Source organism: Lynx canadensis, chromosome B3, assembly GCF_007474595.2.
Source record: "Lynx canadensis isolate LIC74 chromosome B3, mLynCan4.pri.v2, whole genome shotgun sequence".
In the NCBI taxonomy this organism is placed as follows: Eukaryota; Metazoa; Chordata; class Mammalia; order Carnivora; family Felidae; genus Lynx; species Lynx canadensis.
The window spans coordinates 144,578,251-144,590,839 of record NC_044308.2 but is presented as its reverse complement, the minus strand read 5'-3'; the positions used below and the strand labels follow the sequence as shown (position 1 = coordinate 144,590,839).

The following is a 12,589-nucleotide window of genomic DNA, read 5'->3' as shown; positions in this document are numbered from 1 at the left end:
CTGACTGAGCTACCCAGGCAACTTGAGAAATAATTAGAACTTTTGCTTATTTTCTTAATTGAAGTATAATTGATATATAGCATTAGTTTCATGTTTACCTAATGATTTGATATTTGTATATATTATGAAATGATCACTGCCGTAAGCCTAGTTAACATCTGTCACCACACAGTTACAAAACTTTTTTTTTCTTGTGATAAGAACTTTTTTAAAAAAAATGTTTATTTTGAGAGAGAGAGAGAGAGAGCGAGCGCCTGAGCATGAGTGGGGGAGGGGCAGAGACAGAGGGAGAGAGAATCCCAAGCAGGCTCCATGCTGTCAGTGCTGAAACTGATGTGGGGCTCAGTCTCACAAACTGTGAAACCATGACCTGAACTGAAACCAAGAGTTGGATGCTTAACTGACTGAGCCACTCAGGTGCCCCGTGAAGAGAACTTTTAAGATCTTTTCTTTTAGCAACTTTCAAACATGCAATACAATATTAACTAAAGTCACCATACTATACATTACATCCCCAGTAAGAGTTCTTTATATATTCTAGACACAGATCCCTTATCAGGTATATGATACTTGAATATTTTCTTCCAAAGTCTTGTGCTTTTAATGTTCTCCTTAGAATTCAGAGCAGAGATTTCAGGGCACATTGAGAGGAACTTGACTTTGATAAATGTTGGACTGTTACTAAACCAGAAGTAAGAGGGCAGGTTCTCAGTTATCAGTCTGATAACAGTGACAGGAAGGAGGGGATAGGTAAGTAATTACAGTTTGTTTTACCTCATCAGGAATGAGGTTGACCTCACAGTAGAGGGTCACAGTGTACTGTATTTGCCATGGCTTCTGTATGTGCTATTCTCATTGTCTAGAACAATCCCTAGCACCTGCCCCCTTTGCTTGGCTAACTTCTTTTTTTTTTTTTTTATAAATTTTTTTTTTTCAACGTTTATTTTATTTTTGGGACAGAGAGAGACAGAGCATGAACGGGGGAGGGGCAGAGAGAGAGGGAGACACAGAATCAGAAACAGGCTCCAGGCTCTGAGCCATCAGCCCAGAGCCCGATGCGGGGCTCGAACTCACGGACCGCGAGATCGTGACCTGGCTGAAGTCGGACGCTTAACCGACTGCGCCACCCAGGCGCCCCTGCTTGGCTAACTTCTATTCATTCCTTGCCTTTCCTCCTTTCCTTGAATCTCAGAGGGTGTTTAAGCATCCCTCCTCTGTGTACCAGTACTGTCATAGTTATTTATCAGAACATAATACAGTAGCTTTCCTATAGTTTTCTCATTGGATTAAAATTCCTGAAGGCAGGAACTTGTCTGTTCACTGTCATATCTCCTTAGTAAACACAAGTTGTTGAGTAAAACAGACCAGCAAAGCTGGGTCCTGAAGAGCTATTTTCTAGTGGGTAAGATTCGGAGGAAGGGGGAAAGCACTTAAGGTAGCCATTCTCTGTCTTTTTTACCCTAGAGAAACCCTTAGGGTAATTTCCAGGTTTCAGAGTATCCTTCCATAAAAATGATTGCATCTACGACTCATGGTATATTAGTGTGATCAGTATGTCATAAGTATAATACTCCAGTATAATTGTTAATGCTTTTGAGAAGAGACTGTTTCTCGGTGGATCTGTATGTTAGGTTGCTAGGGCTGCCATAACACAGTATCACAGCCTTGTTGGCTTGAACACCAGACATTCATTCTCTCCCAATTCTGGAGGCTAGAGGTCTGAGATCAAGATGTCGGCAGGCTTAGTCTTTCCTGAGGCCTCTCTCCTTGGCTTACAGATGCCACCTTCTCTCCCTGTCCTCACGTGGTCTTCCCTCTTGTGCGTGTCTGTGTCCTAATCTCCTACTTCTGAGGTCACCAGCCATATTGGATTCAGGCCCACCCCAGTGGCCTCGTTTTTACTTATTACCTCCTTAAAGATCCAGTCTCCAAAAGGTTGCATTCTGAGGTTCTGCAGAGAGTTCAACATATGAATTCGTGGGGGAACACAGCTCAGCCTGTAACACTGTGTTAATTTGTGTTAATTTGGCCAGTTTATTATATTCACCTACTGTACTTGGGTTTCCCTTTCCCACACAGGGTCCACTCTATTGCAAACCAGGAATATAGGTAGAACCTTCAGCATTTCCTTTTGTTAAATTTCCTACTTAATTTTATTTTTGCCTTATCCAAGAACACTTGAAAGTCTTATCATAGATTTCCATTATGGATACTGATGAGGTATATAGTACATATTATATATGTGGGGTAGTTCTGTTTTCACTTTCAAACAAAAATGTTTTAGTTAGCCTTTAGTATTTTTTTTAAAAAGATAGTTAAACTTAGCTTACTTTTCTTGAAATTAATCTTTTCGTTGAAATTAAAAAAAGGTTTTTTTAATGTTTATTTTTGAGTGAGAGAGAGAGAGACAGAGGCAAGCAGGGGAGGGGCAGAGAGAGAGGGAGACACAGAACCTGAAGCAGGCTCCAGGCTCTGAGCTATCAACCCAGAGCCCGACACGGGGCTTCAACTCATAAACCACAAGATCATGACCTGAGTTGGACGCTTAACCGACTGAGCCACCCAGGTGCCCCTGAAATTTTAAATTCAGAGAGGGAAACGATAAACTTGTTAAATGACTGACTTAAGACAAAATTGGGTTTAACTTTTATAAAGTTATGCTCAGACTTGGTAGATTTAAATAAAGGTTGTCAAGGCAACATTACTTTCCTGTGACTTATTTTTCTATGGTAATTGTTGATAATTAAGTCTTTCTTTCTTTCATTCAGTAAACATTTATTGAGCTAGAAAAATAAAGGTTGTGAATTTATTTTAATTAATGTAAAAAAAATGAAAACTTATGGATAATGTTGATTAGTAAAGTGACTAAAACTGAAGCTACTTAACCCCATAAGCCAAAGCAATATGAATAAAATATGGCCTAAGGCACAATTCTGTGCAAAACATGATTAGGCTTACATATAGGCCTTAACATTATGAAATTACAGTACACGTGATTTTTAAAAATCTTTTATATGGGCCTATATACATAAAAAGTTACTTTCAAAACTAAAAATGTATAATATTTACTTTTTTTTTTTTTTAATTTTTTTTTTTTCCAACGTTTATTTATTTTTGGGACAGAGAGAGACAGAGCATGAACGGGCGAGGGGCAGAGAGAGAGGGAGACACAGAATCGGAAACAGGCTCCAGGCTCTGAGCCATCAGCTCAGAGCCTGACGCGGGGCTCGAACTCACGGACCGCGAGATCGTGACCTGGCTGAAGTCGGACGCTTAACCGACTGCGCCACCCAGGCGCCCCAATATTTACTTTTTTTTTAAATTAATGTTTCATTTATTTTTGAGACAGCACAAGTGGGGGAAGGGCAGAGAGAGAGGGGGACAGAGGTTCCAAAGCAGGCTCCAAGCTGATAGCAGTGAGCCCAACGCGGGGCTCAAACCTACAAACCACAGGATCGTGACCTGAGCCGAAGTCGGATGCTCAACCAACTGAGCCACCCAGGCGCCCTGATATTTACTTCTTTAAAGTACACTCTGTGCTTGGTTTTTCTGTGCAAATACTCAGTTGTGTGCTAAACTTGAGCTGAGCAAACACAGATTTCATTTTCAACTGAGATGAGACCGTTTCTGTACTTGCCCTGACATTTAAAGAACAAGACAGAGCTTGCTTACATGCACAGAAAAGGCACGTTAGGAGCACACCATTTGCTACATTGCTGTGACTGGCAGGACTTCTTTCTTTATAGAGACCTAGAACTGGGGCACCTGGGTGGTTCACTCAGTTAAGCGTCTGACTCTTGATTTTGGCTCAGGTCATGATTCCATGGTTCATTGGTTTGAGCCCTGCGCTGGGCTCTGCTGACAATGTGGATGGAGCCTGCTTGGGATTCTCTGTCTCCCTCTCTCTCTGTCCCTCTCTCTTTGTCCCTCCCCTGCTCACGTTCCCTCGCTCTCTCAAAAGTAAATAAACTAAAGGGGCACTTGGGTGGTTTAGTCGGTTAAGCGTCTGACTTCAGCTCAGGTCATGATCTCACAGTTGGTGAGTTCAAGCCCCATGTCAGGCTCTGTGCTGACAGCTCAGAGCCTGGAACCTGCTTCAGATTCTGTGTGTGTGTCTCTCTCTGCCCCTCCCTCATTCGCACTCTTTCTCTCTCTCTCTCAAAAATAAATAAACATTAAAAATAAATAAACTAAAAAAAAGAAAAAGGAAAGAAAGAAATGTAGAACTTAACCTCGGGCAGAGCAATAAATCACACTGTGAATGTATGATTGGACTGCAGCCTGCAGAGTTCTTGCTTTCTCCCGGTGAGCAGATTTAGAGAAAGGTCTCTCCCCAGCCATATGCTTGTGCTCAAGGTGGACGACACTGCTCGGTGTCGCCTCGGCACTCTCCCAGGTCGCTGCCTGTGAGCCCCCAGTCTTGCTGATGTCCTTCCTGACTTCAGGCACAAGCAACATTGGGAGCATTTCAGGATTTCCTTTTTTCCCCTTTAAGTGGAGATAAAATTCGCACATAAAAATCACTATTTTAACATGTACAATTAAGGGGTATTTAGGACATTCACAGTGTTGTGTAGCCGTCACCAAAGTCTGTCCCTTTCCATTCCTTCCCCCCCAGCCACTGGCAACCACTGTGTGATCATCTGGCTCTATGTGTTGGACTCCTCTAGGTACTTCATGTAAACCCAGTCATCTGATACATGGCTTTTTTGGTCTGGCTTCTTTTACTTAGCATAATATTTTCAAGGTTCATCCACGTTGTAGCATGTTTCAGTACTTAATTCCTTTTCTTGGCTTAAGAATATCCATTGTAAGATAGATCACATTTTATTTCTCCATTCAGCAGGTGATGGACATTTGGGTTGCTTCCACTTTTTGGCTGTGATAATGCTTGCTGTGAACATTCCTGGGCAAGTGTTCGTGGGGGCATATGTTTTCATTTCTCTGGAATGTAGGCCTAGGTTTAGAATTTCTCTTATCTCATACATTGTCTTCAAAAATTGCTACTTTGGGCTTCCAAGAATATTTTTAAAACATAAACACGAATAAAATGTAAAACAGAAAGGCATAATTAATACTTAAGCAAGAAATTACCAGAAAAGAAAAGAAAATTTCACAATACAATTCATTTTTCACCTTCATAAACCACATTTGTTAATGTTGGTAACAGCAACAAGTGGGGGTGGGGGGGACAGTTCCTGAGGTATACAACCCTTTAGAAAGAAAAATTCCCTCCAATTTCCTATTACAGAGGTAGATGTTATAATAGGTCCTGTGGATCAGTCCTCAGCATGTGAGGAAATGTTGGGGGAGATGTTTCTGGACAAAGAGGCCAATGTCATCAGCTGACGGTCCTCCCCATGCACTACACACCCACCACTTGCCAGCGACCTGTTGGAGAATGAGGTAGTAGTTGGGAGTTTTGGAGCGGGGGACCCGGCAGATACCACCTCAGCTAAGTGGTCAAGGCCAGCATCACACGATCTGTCATGGTGATGGCACGCACACCCTGGTATGATGAGATGAGAAGGAACCTCACCTCTGTGGAGTTCTCCCCAAAACCCATCCCCTCATTAGAACCAGGGGGAAAACACTAGACAAGCTAGAATTAGGGACATTCTACAAAATACCTGGCTGGAACTCCTCAAAACTGTCAAGGTCATGAAAAAAACAGGGAAGGACCAAACTATTACAGACCAGCAGAGACCTAGGGTTTAAGACAAGTAAATGCAATTGTAGTTTTCTGGTTCAGTTCCTGGGACAGAAAGAGGACATTAGGGGAAAAACCAGTGGAGTGCAGATGAAGCTTGGAATTTAACTAACAGTAACGTACGAGTGTAAATTTCTTAGCTTTGACAGAGATACTCAGTTAAGATGCTAACGTTAGGGGAAACTGGGTGAAGGGGTATCAGAACTCTGTACTATCTTGGCTACTTTTCTAGAGGTCTAAGATCATTCTAAAATGAAAGTTATTTTGGGGGTGCTTGGGAGGATCAGTCGATTAAGCGTCTGACTTCGGCTCAGGTCATGATCTCGCGGTTCGTGAGTTTGAACCCTGCGTCGGGCTCTCTGGAGCCTGATTCAGATCCTCTGTCCGCCCCCCCCCCCCACCTCTCTCTCTTTCCCTCAAAAATAAACATTAAAAAAATAGATAAAATGAAAGTTATTTTTAAATGCTATGTAAACAAAAAATCTGTAAGGTACAAAGGAGTAGAGATTTATAAGATCTCTATGGTGATTAAAAAAAAAATCCTTGAAAAACACAACATGCTTGAAAAAAATGGAGAGACAGAACCATGTTCATGGACTAGAAGACCCGGTTTACAAAGATTTCAGATCTCCCCAAATTTTACTTGTAAATAAATTAGTATGATTACAGTCAAAAGCCTACCTTTAAAAAAAGAACTTGACAAGCAGCTCCTTTCAAATAGTTGTGAGCCCAAAGGGCTGGGCAATGCCGAGACCGTTTCAGAGATGAGCCACGCGAGGGGACTCGTCCTAGCCGATGGCAGCACCAATTGTAAAACCACAGCAGTGGAGACTGCAGCCACGGCGCGGAGGTAGGGTGACAGCCCGCCCGCTAGAAGAGATCGGGGCCCGAGGAGCCCTGAGACGGCTCAGAGGTGTCTCTATGAGGAAAGGAGACGCTAGTAAGTAAATGATGTGGGGACCATTGATGACGAAAGTAGGAAAAGCAAAACCAGTTCCATAAGGACAATGAAAAGCAATACTTTATAATTTGTAGGAAAAAAATATAGAATATTCTTTCGACCTTGGAGTTAAGAGAATTTGTTCAAAAACCTCAAAATCAGAAAAGATTGATAACTGCTTACATTATTTTTAAACTTCTGTGTAACAAAAGGCACCAACAAAATTAAAAGACAAGCCTGTTTTCAATATATGTAATCAACCCAGGATCAGTATCTGGAACGCAAGCAGTTCTTCAGATATCTAAGAAGAAGGCAAACAACCGAGGTTTTTTGTGTTTGTTTCGTGTTTGTTTTGTTTTCTGTTTCTACACATGATGCAGCTCTAAGGAAACTCGGATTATAAACATAAGAAATGGTACCTCGTAAGTTTAACAAATATGTCCGTGCTCTTCTCTAGTCACTGGTGTCGATATTCTACTAGGATTTTATTTTGAGCTTTTTTCTTTAATATTTGAAGTGCATTAGTACATTTAATTCTGTAGAATGTATTTTTTATTATCAACTTGGTAGTTTTGGCCTCTGCAAGTGCTGGCCAGCATTCCCAGTCGCGGTACCTGACTGGCCAAGACGTGCGCCGTGCACCCCGTGTGCGTCTGATGGCCACACGCAGCATTTTAGTGAATGGCCATGCTGGGCCAGCTTGTTAATGTGCTTCTTTGAAGACTGAGAGGCACACTGCCTCCTGATACAGTAAATAAGTATTATAGAGGGCAGTTTTCAGTGTTCCCTATTTAATGTTGCAGAATCGCTTTTATGTACACTTCTCGTGCTTATGTGTTACCTAGATTATTTCCCACTCACACTCCTGCTTTTACTTCATTACAATTAAAATTTCGTGCTTATAATATCCTTGAATTCTAATGTATATGTGTATATTTATTTACATCTATTTTTATTTATTTTTTGCTTTTGGTTGGAGTCATTTTATTTCTGGAATAAGTAAGATGTGGTTTTTTTCTAGAGCGTCCCATACCCTTTGATCACATGATGTACGAACATCTTCAGAAGTGGGGGCCACGCAGGGAAGAAGTGAAATTTTTCCTTCGACATGAGGATTCCCCAACCGAGAGCAGTGAGCAAGGTAGCCGAGTGCTTTCCCCGTTTGTTGATTCCTGCCGTAACAGTTAATTTAAGTAAAATAGGAATAGATGTTAAATCGTTCACGTTTTGTTTTCCCTTTGCTCACAAGTGGGGAGAGGGGGAGGTGGGATCTCCCGTTTCTTTGCCCTCTGTTATTGCAGTTGACAGTTACTTCGCCTTTGCTTCCGCCCTTGCTTCTGTCTCAGGACCCTAAGTCAGTCAGGTGATGTGTTCAGACATGTGAGGGCTCCTGCTGTTGAAAGAAACCGTTGATAAATACCGGATGCATCAAATATCCAGAGTTTAAGAATAAACGAAACCACGAAAGGATTAGAAGAATTCTGAGAGATACGGGTTTTACTTAAATTTTTTCGAGGGAACAAGACTTTTCTAAGCCTAACACTAGGCCATAAAAGAACTGAATTACTGAAAACAGAAGAACCCGCCCCCGACATGGCTTGAGTGGCAATAACCACCCTGGGCAAAGTCAAAAGGCAAATTATAAGCTGGGAAACAGCATTTATAGCTCACATTGTAAAGGGCTGACTATCTTTATGTATAAAAGTTTCTAAAAATTGATAAGGAAAACCCGTTTAAGAAAAGGGGAAGTCTAGGGGCGCCTGGGTGGCGCAGTCGGTTAAGCGTCCGACTTCAGCCAGGTCACGATCTCGCGGTCCGTGAGTTCGAGCCCCGCGTCGGGCTCTGGGCTGATGATGGCCCAGAGCCTGGAGCCTGCTTCCGATTCTGTGTCTCCCTCTCTCTCTGCCCCTCCCCCGTTCATGCTCTGTCTCTCTCTGTCCCAAAAATAAATAAACGTTGAAAAAAAAAAAAAGAAAAAAAAAAAAAAGAAAAGGGGAAGTCTACAAAGACAGGTCACAGAAAAGTGAATCCACGTGGCCCTAGGGTATGCGAAAAGATGTTCAGCCTTACTCCTCATAAAAGAAATGCAGAGAAGACAGGGGCATAGTGTATCTCACCTGTTACATCGGCGAGGACTAGAACATTTAATGACAGCATTGGCCAGGAGCTTGAGAAACAGACACTCTGCCATGTTGCCGTGGGAGTGTCGGTCAGCGGCTTCTGTAGAGGGCAGTTTAGCGATATCTGTGAGACTTAGGAAGGCACCAGACCTCTCACCCAGCAGCCTCACTTCTGAGAACTTATCCTAAAGCTGTGCCTACACACGCACACAGTGATGTGCACGCAGCGTTAGTAGTCATGGGACCCTGCGGTGGGAGCCACGGGACGGCCTGCCGTGGGCGTCGGGTTACGGGAGTGGCGGTGCAGCCGCGCAGGGCGCCACTCTACGGCCACAAGTCAGGAGTAGCTCTGTGCCCTGAGCTGGTGGTGTAGACCGTCTCCCGAACAGGTGAGTGAGCACAGTGCCCCACCACATTCGCGTTGTGCCGCTGCCGTGCACCAGGGACAGAGCGTAATTCTGTCCATCTGCATCGGCTCGTCCCTGTGTAAAGTGGCTCTGGAAGCATGGTCAGAAACTGGTAACAGTGCCAGCCGTGGGGGATGGCTGCAGGGTGAGGGAGGGAGGGCAGATGTCTAATTGTATACCTGTTCGTTCCTTTTGAACTTTGAACCATAGGAATATGCTTCCTATTTTTGAATTCGAATTTAAACAAAGTAAGAGAACCTCTTGTAAAAGTATGTATACTGCCTTGAAGAGATCCTTGTTATTCAACAGTGATTGTGGATTACTTCCGGTATTTAAAAAGAATAAACGAGGGGCACCTAGGTGGCTCAGTCGGTTAATGTCCAACTTCGGCTCGGGTCATGATCTCACGGTCTGTGAGTTCGAGCCCCGCGTCGGGCTCTGTGCTAACAGCTCAGAGCCTGGAGCCTGCTTCGGATTCTGTGTCTCTCCCTCTGTCTACCCCTCCCCTGCTCATGCTCTGTGTCTCTCTGTCTCTCAATAATAAATAAACGTTAAAAAAATTTTTTTAAAGAATAAACAATATGGGGCACCTGGGTGGCGCAGTCGGTTAAGCATCCGACTTCAGCCAGGTCACGATCTCGCGGTCCGTGAGTTCGAGCCCCGCGTCGGGCTCTGGGCTGATGATGGCCCAGAGCCTGGAGCCTGCTTCCGATTCTGTGTCTCCCTCTCTCTCTGCCCCTCCCCCGTTCATGCTCTGTCTCTCTCTGTCCCAAAAATAAATAAACGTTGAAAAAAAAATTAAAAAAAATAAATAAATAAAGAATAAACAATAAAGGGACATCCTTTTGTAAAAAGAATATTCCCTTATTGCACATGATTCCCTTTTATTTGTATTTTATCAGAAAAGACATTGTGCTCCTAGAATGAGCTACCAGCTACTTTAAAATCATGTTTCCACGGTTGTAAGTGGAGTTCAGTGCTGTTTTTACAATGCACCTTCACTTCTGGGCTTGCTTCTATCTGCTGCTGGCCATCTGGAGTCAGGAGACCAGATCCAGCTCCTCGTCCGCTTTTGCCTTAGCCGAGGGCCCTGCCTCTCTGCCCAAAAGCCTCCCAAGAAGGAGGGCTAGACTAGGTGACAGCTGAAGTGCTATTCTCGTGCGGAGAATTTGTATCAGCTCCCTAGCCGAGCTCTCCAAAGACTTACATCCTTCTTGGGCCTAGCTACACTTAACTTAAAGGTTTTGTGATTTACTCGTACTAACACAGTATGTGTACATCCCCGTTAATGTCCTGGGTGGAGGGATGGGGGTAAGGCCTTATTCTCACCTCACGGAGTTCAGAAGCGTCAGGGATACTTAAAGAGAGCTGTTCAGGCGCGAGAAAGGTGACAACGCTGACCTTCCGGTGGACTTTCATCATCACCCCACAGCACTGCTCAGCCCAGTGGTGCTGACACAGCAGGTACACAGATGGGAGGAGAGGATGTTGAGCTGCGTGGCATGAAGGAGACTGCCGTCAGCACAGAGCAGAGTATTTAGAGAAGGCAGACTAGGGACCTTGAGGGATGAGCGGGATGCGGAGGGGAGAATGCAGGGCACCGGGATGAGGAAGATCCCAGGAAGGTGCGGTGATGGGGAATTCACGGGGCGACCCGGGCTGGCTGGGACTGTTGGGCAGCACTGGAAGAACCAAGTTCATCGCAACTTTCATGGCTTTGCAGAACTTCCGGCAAAGTCCCTGCCATCCTACTCGGCACTCCTCAGCTTGGCTTAGGTGGCATTTGTAGTAGGACCCTACCCACCTCTTCAGCCTCCCTGCCCCTTCTTTCTCCGTTTCAGCCACGTCCCTTCTGGCATCTTCATTCTCTGTTGTCCCCAGATCACAAGGCCGTCCCCACGCGCTGCCCCCCGTGCTCTCCCCTCGGCCCTGGTTTCTCTGCCTGTGCTCGGGCGTACTGTGCCCCTGTCTCAGAACCCAAGGAAGGAGACGGCACGGCACGTAAAACAGGTGCTTTGTTCCGTTTTGTTCGTGTTCACTGAGCTGATCCTCCGGTTCAGACTTTAAGCAGCCGGAGTTGAGGATCCAAGGCTCATGTTTCCTCTGTGCTTCCCACGGAGCTGAGTACAAGGTAGTTGTCACCGACTGATGTCATTTAAAAGGGATTAACGTCTGTGGTTAAGCATCCGACTCCTGATTCTGGCTCAGGTCGTGATCTCCCAGTTTGTGAGTTTGAGCCCCATGTCAGCGTGGAGCTTGCTTGGGATTCTCTCTCTCCCTGTCTCTCTGCCCCTCCCCTGCTCGCTCACTCACTCGCTCACTCTCTCAAAAATAAACTTTAAAAAAAAGGGATTAATTAATTACATTTGAGTGTTTATTGTGTAGAACTACAAGATACATAACAAAAAGTAAAAGACCTGCCTCACCAGAATGGTAAAGATTCTCTATTTGGAAGCTAGAGGAGAGCGTAGAGAATGTTCCCTTCCCATCACCTGTACACTTCGGGGACAAGCTTGGAATGGAAAGTAACTCGATGAAGGCCGTATGCAGAGCACAGAGTAGACCCCAGGGGCCGGTGCACTGGAGTTGGGAGCGAGGCTGCTTACTTAGCGTGGGACTTGGGCAAATGACTTCCCATCCCTGCGCCCCGTCTCCTCATCTGCAGGGTGCATAGGGCTGTGATTGGGGTTAGTGAGGTGACCTGCAAAGTGCTCACTAAATGTCACCTCTTAGGATTCACTATTTTCTGACTCTAAATTGCAAGGTCTTCAGGTTTCTTTACCATCAAAGATTAAGTGGCACTTGGTATAATTTTCATGTTGTGTGTCTCATAGTATTCTAATTTCTTGATAGCCTGTTGTTTGGAAGAGGCAGAAATGATGAAATATTAAATTAACCTGAACACGTTATTCCTTAAAAATACCAAGAATATGGGGCGCCTGGGTGGCGCAGTCGGTTAAGCGTCCGACTTCAGCCAGGTCACGATCTCGCGGTCCGTGAGTTCGAGCCCCGCGTCAGGCTCTGGGCTGATGGCTCAGAGCCTGGAGCCTGTTTCCGGTTCTGTGTCTCCCTCTCTCTCTGCCCCTCCCCCGTTCATGCTCTGTCTCTCTCTGTCCCAAAAATAAATAAACGTTGAAAAAAAAAATTTAAAAAAAATAAAAATACCAAGAATAACTAAGAATTTAATTAACCCCGTAAATTGGTAGATGCCACAGTTTAAGGGAAGTGCGTGGGGGGGGGGGTGTGTGTGCACGTGTGTGCGTGTGTGATTCCTGCTACTAGGAAACTACTCTAGATTCCGTGAAATGGCTGTTGTATACCGTATGCCTGTGTTCATTTGCATGCCATGCCACAAATATTTGGTTAACCTCTTTTTGAATTTCCGCTTCCCTAAGGACCCTTTTTCGGATAT

At 44.5% G+C, this 12,589-nt stretch overlaps 1 protein-coding gene across 2 annotated transcripts in view; it reads left to right on the top strand.

Annotated features, from left to right (window-relative positions):
• The window catches only part of PPP1R13B (protein phosphatase 1 regulatory subunit 13B), a 94,939-nt gene that overhangs the window by 38,829 nt on the left and 43,521 nt on the right, over positions 1 to 12,589 (top strand). For both annotated transcript variants that reach the window (XM_030320089.1, XM_030320088.1), the window contains exon 3: positions 7,672 to 7,791. In XM_030320089.1, coding sequence (XP_030175949.1) covers positions 7,672 to 7,791 — 120 coding nt within the window. The remainder of the gene's footprint in view (positions 1 to 7,671; positions 7,792 to 12,589) is intronic.